The 13,488-nt window shown below is 42.1% G+C and overlaps 3 protein-coding genes across 3 annotated transcripts; 1 reads left to right on the forward strand and 2 right to left on the reverse strand.

Annotated features, from left to right (window-relative positions):
• Nucleotides 1-812: 812 nt before the first annotated feature.
• On the forward strand, nucleotides 813-1,696 carry Bfra_004578 (putative histone h2a protein; the record flags this gene model as incomplete). Its single annotated transcript, XM_037334979.1, has 3 exons — nucleotides 813-923; nucleotides 1,320-1,451; nucleotides 1,508-1,696. The coding sequence occupies 3 exons, from the start codon at nucleotides 813-815 to the stop codon at nucleotides 1,694-1,696; spliced, it is 432 nt and encodes a 143-aa protein (XP_037193513.1).
• A 460-nt stretch (nucleotides 1,697-2,156) lies between these two features.
• Bfra_004579 (uncharacterized protein) lies at nucleotides 2,157-3,573 on the reverse strand (the record flags this gene model as incomplete). The annotated part of the gene is made up of 3 exons (XM_037334980.1): nucleotides 2,157-2,387; nucleotides 2,438-3,270; nucleotides 3,327-3,573. The coding sequence occupies 3 exons, from the start codon at nucleotides 3,571-3,573 to the stop codon at nucleotides 2,157-2,159; spliced, it is 1,311 nt and encodes a 436-aa protein (XP_037193514.1).
• A 2,941-nt stretch (nucleotides 3,574-6,514) lies between these two features.
• Bfra_004580 (putative transcription factor cys6 protein) lies at nucleotides 6,515-8,596 on the reverse strand (the record flags this gene model as incomplete). Its single annotated transcript, XM_037334981.1, has 3 exons — nucleotides 6,515-7,681; nucleotides 7,750-8,302; nucleotides 8,499-8,596. 3 exons carry the CDS (start codon nucleotides 8,594-8,596, stop codon nucleotides 6,515-6,517), a joined length of 1,818 nt encoding a protein of 605 aa, XP_037193515.1.
• Between the last annotated feature and the right edge of the window lie 4,892 nt (nucleotides 8,597-13,488).

Below are 13,488 nucleotides of genomic sequence, written 5' to 3' on the forward strand. Positions count from 1 at the left end.
TACAAGCTGAATGCTGAATATGAAAATGGGGGAAAGAGTGTTTAAACAATTCAAGAGCGAAGGAAATTGGGAATGCAGTTATGATAAGATTAACCCAAATTGTCAAGACCAGGTCCTCCGACGTAAGGATGTCATCGGATAAACCCCAGGTCAAGATCAAGTCCAAAAAATAATCCGTGCGCTAGATCGACACGTGATCAAATCCTCAGGTTCATAGATTTCCCCCAGATTGTTGTTGAATCAACGACAAACATCAAACCATGACAGCTTTATGAATACCTAACAACTCTCCTCGACCTCTTCTTCTATTTCATCTGTATCTCACGGCTTCACAGGTAAGTCTCTCACCATTAACGTGGGGCTGCTATGAAAGTAACCATCATATGGCGAAATCATGGTTCCTCATGGTAGTGAGAGTTCCTACATGATCTCCATACATCTCTTTCACCACCATCTTCATCTATCATTTATACATCTATATATGACGACTATCACATTCTCTATCATTCTAGTAAGTTTAAAAGCTACTCAGCCAAGTATTGCTGTTGCTTTTCCACTTCTTCTCTTCTCTTTGAACTCTCATCTTTCCAGATTCACACAAGCCTCGCTTCGGCTACCAGTCATCATCAAGGATTCCAATCAAGCAAAGAACGGCTACATACCTTATATCTTATTACTATCACTTTTCAAATCAACGCGCCTTCTTTCTGTCAAACATCAACATACAAACTCATAATTCAAAAAACATCAAAACTTACATCTCATACATCAACTTCTACCTTAATATTTAGGTTTATTCTCAATATTTTACAATGGCCGGCGGAAAAGGAAAATCTTCTGGTGGAAAGTCATCTGCTGGAGGCAAGGTTGGCGCAGATGGAAACAAGAAGCAACAAAGTCATTCAAGCAAAGCCGGTCTTCAGGTTAGTATTGCGCAAACTTTGTATTTCATTTTTTCTTTGCCACTATGAAATATTGTGGTTCGATCCGGAGGGAGACGGAAACTACGATTTTTACAACAGCTACACCCCACCAAGTCGCGTCAACTTTCGATCTGCGAACAATCCCTTGGAACAATTACCAACAGTCGCGATACACATCAATCTCGATGACTACAAACTCCTATCCGTGAATCAACTGTTTGTTCAAGGCCTCGTCGAGGAGGTCTTTTCGACGCGCACCGAATATCAACAAGACATGCATACGCGAGATAAATTTTCTCATCCTAGGAAAACCTCGATTTCAGAACACCTCTTTCTTTGTTTTGAGTTGCGCATTAATCGTTGGGTTTGCTACATGCTGACAAATTTTGAATACAGTTTCCTTGCGGTCGTGTCAAGCGTTTCTTGAAGAACAACACCCAGAACAAGATGCGCGTGGGAGCAAAGGCAGCAGTTTATGTTACAGCGGTCTTAGAATACCTAACTGCTGAAGTACTTGAGCTCGCAGGAGTAAGCTACATCTATACCCCACGATTGCGTAAAAAAGCACTCACTGATCAATTTAGAACGCTGCCAAGGATCTCAAAGTCAAGCGTATCACACCCCGCCATCTACAACTTGCTATTCGCGGTGATGAAGAACTCGATACACTCATTCGCGCCACTATCGCTTTCGGAGGTGTGCTACCACACATTAACCGCGCTTTACTTTTGAAGGTAGAACAGAAGAAGAAGAAGACTATCGAGTCCGCATGATTATCGCAAACACACGTCTACGATTCATTTACGCACTCCGCTTTTTTTGCGCTATTTCCTTCTTCTCTTTCTAAGGGTTCAGAGTTTGATGGTGTCTTGGGGATATCTACTTTTTGCTTGGTTTCATAATGGAATTGATTACTTATCATGGATCGGACTATGAGATAGGATTATAAAAGGCTACATGTGTTGATCCATGAATGAGGCACAATTCGGAACGACTTTTCTCTGGATTGTTGTGGAATCGCCTCAGGCCGATGTACTATTATCGATTTTGAATGAGATCGGATATTACTTCAACTTTACAATAGTAAATGTGATGTTCTAAATGATTATGCGGTACTTTGGATACCAATCCAATGCTAAATGCTATACATTCCGGCAATTCGCAATATCCACTTTCTCAAATCCTCCCAGTTGCACGTCCACCGAATTGCTCGAATCAAACAAATGTGGATTGTTATCGAATATGCTTCCTCCTCTGTTCATCCCAGGGGGTGACCTCATCAAGATCATCCTCATCATCACTATCCTCTACTGTATAAAACATCTTCAACGGACTACTAGGTGGACTTTCAATCTCTACACTAGCTCTCCGACTTTTGCTTCCCTCTCCTTCTCCTACCCTCGGCCCCCCAAATCCCCATCCACCACCTCTCCTACCATCTTTCCATACTGCACCTCTGATAACCTCAATCCCGTGAGCTGTTCAATCTTCGCTATACTTTTCCGTTTCTTCACCCGTATGAATTCCCTCACATATCCCTGTTCATCCTCTTCTGTTTCTTCTTCTCCTGCTAGATCATCTAGTTCAGGAGGATACGAGACTCCCAAACCATCTTTCGATTCCTGTCTTTCATTTTCACGTTCTTTTTCTTTCGGACTCGGAGATCCACTGCCGCCATGATTTGTATCCGCAAAGGCAGTATGACTTGTTAAAGGACTAACAATGAATTGCGCCTCGTGTTCTAATCCGCGTTTCTCCGCTTCCAAACTCTTGCGTCGTTCGCGCTCAACGAGCATACTTAAATCGGGAGAAGTGATATCGGGCATGAGATTTGAGGAACTATGGAATTCGCTATGAGCACGAGTGGCTGGTGGTGTAGTAGCTGCTATATCAAATATCAACTGCTGATCTTCTCGTTCATCATCTATGCGCTGACGTTCCTCGGCACTGATAGGAGAAATGGGGAAAATTAACTCCGGCTCGCTCTTTTGTCGCGTTTTGGAAGTTACTGCCGATCGTAAGTGTAGAGTTTGACATTCCGAGGGGAAATCGCAGTCGCGGTAACAATCTTTGCCTATTTTTAATGGAGGGATGAAATGTGGGTTGTTCAGAGAACGACATTCGGTTTTCAGGAGAGAGATGTCCCGTCGCCAGTGGTTGTAATGTTCCCAGCCTGTGTAGTCAAACTCGGCGCGACAGCCACGGGGTTGGCGACGGCGTTTCTTTTTCTTTTTGGGGGGAATCAGGGAAGAAAGAGAACCAGTGGACGGGGACGGGGACACGGGAGAGGTAGTTTGTGGGGAAGGGGGTGGAGTAGGCATAGAGCAGAAGTAATGGCCGTCTTCGACTATAGAGTTCGCTATTAGTAAGTGACGTGTATGAGGGGAAATCAGTAGATCTTACGGCAGCGACGGGTGACGCCAAGACGATAAACGGAGTGGCATATGTGACAGCGCCAAATCCATGGGTAAGGTATAGGAGGTGGGGGCTTGTGAAGAAGTGGCGAGATGGGTGGGCTGGGTAGCAGGCTGCGTTGGTGGAGTCGTCGAGGTGGAGTTAAAGGGGAAAGAGGTGAGGGATGGGATGTTCCATGTTTGAGAAGAGAGGGACAGTTTGGTACATTTATATATTGTGGTCGGCGATCCATCATACCTTATCACGGTGAAGGTGTGCGGTATCCTCGTTGAAGTTGTCGATCAATGATAACTTGATGATCTAGTGATCTCTCGTGAAATGAGGTAGAATAGATGGTGATTTCCGACGGGATATTTCTTTGTTCGTTACTAAGAAGCTATTTCAACAATGTATTCGTTCTCGCGTACTGGAGAAGCCCACTCAACGCCAGCGCGATGTTGCCAATGACAGAAACTCAATGATGAAGCTATAAGGATTTCAAGTATATTTTCGGTGTTCTTCCCACGAAACTTTCCAGGTCTTTAGTCACACATGCCGTCGCTGTGGCAGCAATTCTTTGAAACGAGACTCGTGTTGGAACAACCTGAGGCTCCAACTACAATATCAATAGCAAGGTTCAGAAAGGCCAATTAATTCGAATGGTGATCCTACTTTGCTAATCAAAAAGATGAGATGGAATGACAGGAAGATAGAGAAAAGGCAAGCAATCGAACAAGAAACGAGAAAATCTATAGATGAGCAATTAAAGATTTGCTTTCTTAAATTGTCTCATTCTCAACCATCTGGTCAGGTTCACCATCTGCTGTTGAGACGTCTTTGTTATTGAGGCGTGATCTTTCTTTCAAAGAATTATTCCGTCTAACTAGATTAGAGGTGTGTGTAATTCATCATTGATAGATAAGCAATAAAGGAATAATCAGTGTTGGAATGAGGATGATTTACAATGACGTTTCAAAACCATGCGAAAGTTGTTGGTTGGGTAGTGGGCCAAGGCCAGCCAGCATAATGCAAGTTGGTGTGCTGTCAATCTTCCTGATCAGTTTTGAGGTCAATTTATTGTGAGATCCGACCAACAACTCATCAGGCTTTACATGATATTTGAGATGGTTTAGCGTGGCCAATTTCGATGGATAGATGTTGTGTGGGTTAAACCAAACCTTTTAAGTAACTGTCTGCTGAACCATGTTTCTGGTGGCTCGATATTCAGATTCACGTATTTGAACATTGGTGTTGAGTTTCTGACATTCAAAGTCACTCGACACGGAGTAAATATTGACTCCCTAATCTGGTTTTTGTTTCAAGATTCTGCAATCCTGTTGGGGGTCGCGTTCTGGGTGTTGGCGGTCCACCGTCCAGTCTCGGATGGTCGGTGGTTTTCGATCAGCACCCTTTAAGACTACAGCGAGTGCTGAGCCTTCACGCATCCCAGAAATATATTATCGGGGTTGGCATAGCCTTGATGTCGATATTCTCAATATGTAGATTGATCGATGTCGGCAATTCGAAGGTATAATCTGTGTGATGTAGAAGTCGCGTTTTTCTATGCGTTCTTTCTCATTTCATGAACAAATCATCTCGGTATGGGCGATGGGCTGTAGCGTTTTGTGATGGACAAAATCATCGATCATATAAGCCCCAGACGTCCAATTTCCCCAGCGCTGCAAATCCCAGTTTCTAAAAAAACAAAAGAAGTTCCAGAAGTATGAGGGTCACTGCCCAACCATACTGCTGAATTCATTTCGGTATCTATGCCACCAAGAAGTGATAGCTAAGGATTGATTTGAGACATGTAGCAAGCTTTCCTATCTCGTCCTTGAAAACCTTCGCGTAGGTTATAATAGAATATGCGAGCCAAGAAAACGGCAATTCCGTGTGCTTGCGATATCCAGAGGTATTGTGTGACAGGCTAGGATTAGATACACGAATTCCAAGATCAGTGTAAACCCTTAGATTTCGGATATTTAAGGCTGAGAAGTTCCTGAGTTGATTTCGTGGTTGGTAAAAGTAGCTCATGAACGTATTCGAGGCATGAATCATTCGTGAAGCACTTTCAGAAATGATGAATCAACATCATTCTGTTTGCATATTCAAGTAATTCGAATGCTTGGAGCGCCAAAAACATGCATTTTCGAGAGTTCGATCTTTCAGTCAAACTAAACTGTTAAGTAATGTATATAGGAACACTAGAAAACAGTAAAGGATATTGTACAATTCAACATCTTGAATCGATAAAAGAGCATCGAATTTGATTATTACCCAGGTAGATGGCCAAGTTAATGATTACATAATATCAACACGTGATGCGTGGCAACAATTCGACCCTATCCTTGATGTCTCTTGACGCCGGTACATCACCCTCATCATTATCGTTATCATTCGTCAATTATCAATTGAGTCTCATTATCTTCAATGTTGGGTTGGTGAATTGAAGCTCATGACATGATCATCAACAGCCTCCGATATCTAACCTTCCAACATACATTCAAATTTGGAGACACGATCTCATCTGTTGGACAAAATCAGAAAGAGACAGAATGATCTAGAACAATGAGGGCATTTTGATGATATTCGATTAATTGAAAAGTAATATCTGTATCCGATGGTCCCATAACGATATGCTGAGATGTCTCATTGTAAACAGCAGTTATGCAGGCTTATTTTTCACCCTTGTTAAATGTACGTACGTATCCCCTTGCTTGTCAGAGTAGCATTAGTTGAGACGTCTATAACTAGCTTTTACCGATGGCTCATATTACAAGGTATATGATTGTTTCGTATGAGACCATATACAGTAAATGGGCATCATTCAATCTGTATGGCTGCGGTACTATCACACTCCTGTGCGGCCCTGCATCCGAGTGTTACCGTGGTTCGGATACACCAAGTCTGCCAGGGTCCATGAGTTCTGGTGTGCAAGTCGCCCCATACTGGAAGCCACTTGAAGATCTGATTTTCCAGTGCTTTCATATGAAGTATGTTAGGATATGCTGGATTGATTTGGTCTTGTCTCCACGAGGTTTCACTCTTTTTCGGGTCAATGGATATACATTGGAACGGCGATGTCTTTATGCATTCTCTAGATACTTTCTCTGGTTCATTACGCCATTCGATCATCCATTCCTGCTGTAGGAATACGATCGATATTGAGATATTACCACGTCCAATCCTGCGCCAAACTAAGACGATTCTGATCTAATGCTGACTCTCCATGCTGATTCGAAGGAGTGTTCCCTATTTCTTTCAATTTTTTGAATACCATGAATATCATGAGTCTGAAAAGACGAATCTGTCAACCCGCTCGGTGATCTGAACGTGTCGGGCGGGGCGTTGCGTTCATAAATTTGGATCCATTCTCCGCTCTCATACGCAGAGTAAGTCCTATATCCAAGCCACGCTCTTCTTCCATTGTAACCTTCAAACTCGAACTTCATTTCGATATTTCGTAGTCGATTTGACTCTGGGACTATTGCTATCATTTCGCCCAATCCACTTTCCTCAATTTCTCGAATTCTCTCGGCTACTTTTGCTGTCAACAAACTGTTCCACAGACCTTCCTGCCTATCAGCCTGGTTTAGTAACAAGATAGCTTTGTTCCTTATGCGTCTATGCCGACATTTCGTGGCTACTAGGAACAAGGGCTGTAGTATTTCATTGTCTAATGTGAAACTTGCGGCTCTACGTCCTCCTATTTGAATATTCGATGGCGTGTGGATAATATCGGATGCCCACTTTACCATCGTCTCGAATTCCAACTGAAAATCATCCCAAAGTAGTTCACTCGATTCGTTAAACCTTGCAGAATGTGTTGTGGATGTCGTGACCAATATTTGGGTCATAGTTTTGTGCAGGCGGAGAAGGTCCCTCGCCCTCATTTCCATTGGACTGACTGTTTCAATATTACCTCTGTCGGATGACTTGCATGAAAATGATTCAAACGCTCGATTCCAATTCTCGAGATGAGTCAACAACTGAAATTTGGTTTCCTGGCTGGTAGGGAGCGGAAGGGGAACGCCATTATACATGGAACAAGACAAGAGGTTTCTCGCGCTATATGTCCAGATTGATTCCATTGCCTCGCGCGCTTGTTCAATGTTCAGAAACCTGTCCGGAATAGAATTTGGTGAAGAGCCAAATTCGCCATCAATTATGCGTGCTCTTGAAGTTAAAACCGAGGCTTGTGTATCTAATCTGCCGAATAACATACGGAATATTGGAACGGGAATATGATCTTCGGGCAGATCATGCGAAACAGGAGTTGAGTGTCCGGATACCTGTAGCTCCGAGAATATCTTTACTCCGCCGTCGATATGCGCGAGAGCGGAGTCGTGGTGCCCTCTTAACGTCTTCAGATGCATCATAAGTTGGGATTCAAAAATGCAAACAAATCAACGGAAACTGTGAAGACACTTACCTCGAAGCATATGAATATTATGCAAGTTGTCAACGCCACATTTGCCGACTTACATGTATGCTTGGACATGTTTGGCTGCACCAGACAATTTATTGCCTTCACGTATTGTCGTACAGCAAAGGAATTCTCCTCAGTATCATCCTTTACCTTGGAGATAAATCTATCTTCCAACTCAAATCTCTCATGTAAAGACCCGAGTGCAATAGCTGCATGTCTTACAGCCGGCTCACGATGTGAAGCTTGCAGAACGAAGTAATTCCAAAACTTCGAGCCAAAGCAACCGCTTAGCTGAGGCGCAGTTTGTGTATGGAAAAAGTGGAAAGAATGCTGTTCCTGATCACTGACAGCTAGCGATGGGGACAAGAAGTCGGGAATTATTGTAGGCAGTTGATGTGGAGTATGGCTGGAAGATTTCGGGACGGTTGAAAACGAAATCGCACTAGGTTTGGGGTTTGGACTAGGCGTGCAATGAGCATAGCCGTCGCATTGACGCCCTGTTGCAGCACATTTCCTACATCCGGGTCTCCCTTCGTCGCATTTTACATGGCGAACTCTACAAGAAAGATGTCAGTTGACAGGTTCGTGCACAGAATTTCGATTTAACGGTGTTGTCCAAAAGAAATTCAGAGAATAGACGGCTCTACCATCGATGATATATCATCAAGTGAGAACCCAGTTATCAAAAAAGTATTTAGGACTACTCAGAATTGATCGATATTAAGAAAGTATGATGTGAAATATGGACTCACTTGCATGTTTTGCAACCCGTCTTAGCTCTTGTACTGAATGCCCGAGAGCGTTTAGGAACTTCCTTCTTTATGACCTGCTTTGTCGAAGCTCCAACCATTTTGGAAGAGGATAGCGAATGTTGATGACTAGTCAATTGAGATGGTTCTCCATACACTTTCACAATTCTCACACATTCATGTGTTACGGTCAAGGATTTATGATCAACTAACCAGTCCTGATAATGGCTTGATATGAAGATTTCGATGATAGTGTGCTGGCTGGCTAGGCTCATGAGCAAAATGGAAGATGGACTTTCTCACAGGTAATTGATTCAGTGATTCATATACTATTTACCTTATGTTTAAATGTGGCCAAGTTAAGCTATAAATGATCCACTCGATTAATTTACTGGCCGGTCGCCTTATATGACCATGGTATTGGACTTCATACTGCGCTGTTCTTGGAGATACCGGGATTACTGTTCCAAATGGGAACTATGGGCGCATATGGAACAGGCATTCTCGACAGGCATAGCAGGGTCCACCATCCCTTGACGTCTCCGTGAAAGATGAACGAGCTAGCCAATCAGATTTACAGCGAGCTAACCCAAGGACCAAACTTTTGATTTAAGGTTATAACTTCATACTGGGATTTTGAGAAACAATGAAAATTAAAAATTGTAAGATATCAACGGACCGTTTTGGTGAACCGAACTTCCCTTCTTCACTTGAAATCCCGACTAACATAAGTAGAGAGATTCTTCAAACGTTTGTTTTGTTGCTGTATACTTATTATTACCGAATCGTATTCCTACTTAATGTAGAAACCTATCCGAGATGCAGGGCAACACGCATACAATAATCAGATTGTATTTGTCTCCATTTTTCCGGGCTATACTATCACGTTTATTCTCTAGCCCCTTGAACTCCGCCAATCAATTTACCACGTCAACTCAGAAGCCAATGAAGTGCGTCATACACATGGAGTATTGTTATGCCGTATTACAACCCATTTTTGGTTGACCTAAGAATGGATATATGACCACTTTACTTCGGATTTACATTGTTGTCCTCCCCGCAATTCATTGGTTGTGTCAGCCACATGATAACGGCTCGGACCATTTGGCGAACGTTGAATCGCCTCCTGAAGTTTACTCCAAGGACGATATCCACAAATCCATCCAACCATTTCAAAGATAAATGAGCTTTGAACCCAGGTTCTTGCACCCAGCTATCTGTCTGACTGATGGCCAAGGCTCAGATCTACAAAGCTCGCGTACTTGTGCCAGAATCTACTTATCTTATCGATAGGCGCTCCATCAAAACTAAGAACTGGTTCGAATTGATAACCGCCATGATATTGACACTTTAGGAGTTTATTAGCGGTAGTAATAAGCTTAATTGGGATAAATGCACAATACAGTAAGCAATAGTCACAATTGGCTAAAGATGTACAAGAGAATATCGGGTGTAACCAACCATCACTTTATATATCATCCGAAATACTTTTCTCGCTTCACATTACTGGTATGAGCTTTATATACCTTGCTCCTCCCTACACTAATTCTCGGGACAAGATCAGTCGAAGGTCCACGAATAGTCCGAGGCTCAGGACAATGCAGAATTTACAGAAGTCCAGCTTAACCTTTCAAATCGCAAAGAAAATAAAGACAATTTCCTGGATGGTGTATATATATGATCGCTGTCAAGCAGAGCTCTTGGAAGCACTTACTGTCTCATGAGAATTAGCAATTTATTGTTTTATCATATTGATGAGCCTAGCCTTCATTTCAGTTCAACCGTCGCTTAGGTAGGATCGTCATAGGTTCCTGACGTCGCAAATTCATGGTAACACAGTGCAAAATGTTTAGCCACGCAGTAAGCACTGTATTGTCTGGGGCGTATACGTTGACATCGCCAAGTATTTCCCATAAGGGGTATACATCCGCTGCTGATTTTCTATTTTAATCATTTCAAGTACAATAATATAGGTATGACTGAACATTCATCACCATCGAAGTATTTATCAACCTCATATACATGCAACACAAGATCAAACCCATTTAGTATCCTGACATAATCCTCTAAATCTCGTTGCAAATAGTGCTCCACAACTCGACTCGCAAGCGCAAACCACAAGCGATTGAAGATGATTCCAATCGCCATTATCCCTCATGCTACACGATTAAATGCGGGGGAATTGATTAATTAACATGAGATTGACTTTTTGGTGTTCAGCCACCCGTGATGTTTTTCGGGAATCAAATACCAGGCATGGGACATTAAGGTTAACCATAGAAAGTTGGCAGTATTCTTGAAAACCACCTTCAGATTGTCTGGACCTTGTCAATCACCTTGCAGGAACTGGTTTCATTCGGAGCATTCAAATCTACATCAATGTCATGGATCTTGAGACTGGAAACGGAACTTGCCATGTCAGATCAAGTCAGCAATATACAAGTTGTGGATCTACGGATGTACGAGAAATATGACAGTGCGATGCTTGCAAGCTCGTAAGAACCCTGTGAACTATTTATCCAAAATACGATCTCCTGATTAGGAGAGCATGAAAACTCGCTTCAGATTCACAAAAGCTCATGATGAAAGGGCAATAAATCCGAATCCTATATATCATTAATCTACTCTTCATTCTGCGACTTTTAGGGAGATGGCTCTAATTACTGGTCCGCAAAGTTAATTATAATCATGTCATCCGATTACTTTTATATTTAGTTATATTCCTTGGCTCCGCAATGACTAGGAGGAGGTCCGCAAGTCCAAACTTGGATATCTTTAAGTCGGTGCCTAATTCTGATGCATTCTAATTTTCAAAAGTCAACCTTCCAGTAAATGAAAACGCGCAGAGCATGACGAAATATGACAAAGATCTCATGTTTACAATCCCACGCTCTTTTCTAGTTGACACCTTCAATCTTCTGGATTCAGGTCCTTGGTCTAGTCTACAACTTCACATCAGCGACTCTCGAAACAGCCTCTGAGAATGTGATGAGCTAGGTACATGTTAGCTTTCTACGAGAACTTCGCCGCATCAGCTGGCATATTTAATCTCCTGGGTTAAGATGGCTATGGAAAGGCAGATTCGAGTTGATTGATGACAGACTGATGTTTATTCGCGTACTCGCTCTTCTTTGAGAAGTATCTTTCATACCAATCATATGAACGTCTTTACGAATAGCTGGTTGAAATCAATATTTGCGTCTACTTTTGGTATTATCCATGGAGAATTGGTCGCGGTCGCATAAAGACTGTGGAATTGGAAATGTAATGGGCATGAATATCCCTGATGATATAGGGCGCTAGGATAGTATATCGTTCTTGCTAATACCAGGTAATGTTTCATTACTACTCGACGACCTAGTAGTCGTCAATCAAATCCTTCAGGTTCATCCGATTCTTTGATCAAAGGCGAAATGTCGATGCCGAGAGAAAGCGATGAGAAGCCGACGGTCAAGTCAAACCATCAGCCGCGCTCACAGCTTCACCAATCGATAAATCTTCATACTATGTTTTCTTTAAAAATCACTCCATTTAGGTTTCAATAGATAGATTTCTATGGAATCTTCACGCATCTACGGATCTTGGCATTCCGGTCCTTCGAATTGCCGATTTCTAAAGACATTCTTCTGTTATCCAGTCATCATTTACTTTCCTGACGAAGTATCGCGAGTATTCAGTGCGGTAGATTTATGATTAGTGATGATGATACTCTACCATCCATGAAATTATGGGCTCCGAACCCTGAAAACTCACCAAACCTACACGCTACTCGAATGTACTTGATCAGGATTTCCCTCCGAAATCTCGAGATGAGTTTCGATACAACTAACCATGCATTCCAACGAAAAGCGACATTGAGTCTCTCAAGAAGAAGAAGCAATCAAGAATAATACTCCGCTTCCATCCATCTATTCCATTCCCGAGAAAGATTAATCTCCTTCTTCTCCGTAGCAAACACCCCTCAGTCCCTCGACCAAACTTTCAAGCGATACTCAACCACGTTGGTAACAATACATATATATACATATACATATCTACACATCTACGCTCACATCCCACAACCACAAAGTACACGCCCAAATCATCAATTACCCATCATCATTATCATCATCCACTTCTATCAGCACCAACCCTCGATTTTAACACAACTTACAGCCCCACCTCAAACCTCATACTGGGTATCGATTCCTCTATCTCGAATCTTGGATCGGCAATCGTTTCAATGATGATGTAATGAATGATGTGAATACTTTTGATTTATACATCTATCTCTCTATTTATTTATTTATTTATTTATTTACTTGGTTCAATTCAATCCAATTTAATATCTATCTGTCTATCTATCTATCCATCCATCCAGCCAACTAGCCAGCCATAAAACTATTAATATCCCTCCCCTCCTCCTTCGCCTCTCAAACTACCTTTGCTTTCCCTCTCCTTTCCCCTTACCCTTTCTTCTCTCTCACCTTCTCACTCATTCCTCTCCACCAAAAAGAAAAAAAACGCAGTGGGAAGGGATGGGGGGGGGGAATAACCCACTAATCTCATGCCAAAATACCATAATGCATCATCATCATCACCATCTCAGCATTTCACAGTTTCACCATTCCAGTATCTCAATTTACGCATCGGCAACTCCAATAAGGGATCTCAACATTGATTCATCTTTTCTACTATTCTCTTCTACCATCATCTTCTACCATCCTCTCTGATATTGACTCGTCGTTCTAATCTTGATCTTCAACAATAAACATCAATCTTAACATAAATCTCTAATACCAGTATTTCATACTATTCTTTATTGAGTATTGAGCTTTCCCACTAATCTTCCATACCATTCCTTGATAGCAATCCACATTGGTATAAACAATCGCACTCACCCATCAAGTGCTTTCTTACTTTCTTGCTATTCTACTTCCTTGCTAGATACGTATATAGCTAAGCAACCTCCATACAGTAAATCCCCCTCCACCTGTCACTCACTCACTCAATC

Source organism: Botrytis fragariae (assembly GCF_013461495.1).
Source record: "Botrytis fragariae strain BVB16 chromosome Unknown tig00000050, whole genome shotgun sequence".
Lineage (NCBI taxonomy): Eukaryota > Fungi > Ascomycota > Leotiomycetes > Helotiales > Sclerotiniaceae > Botrytis > Botrytis fragariae.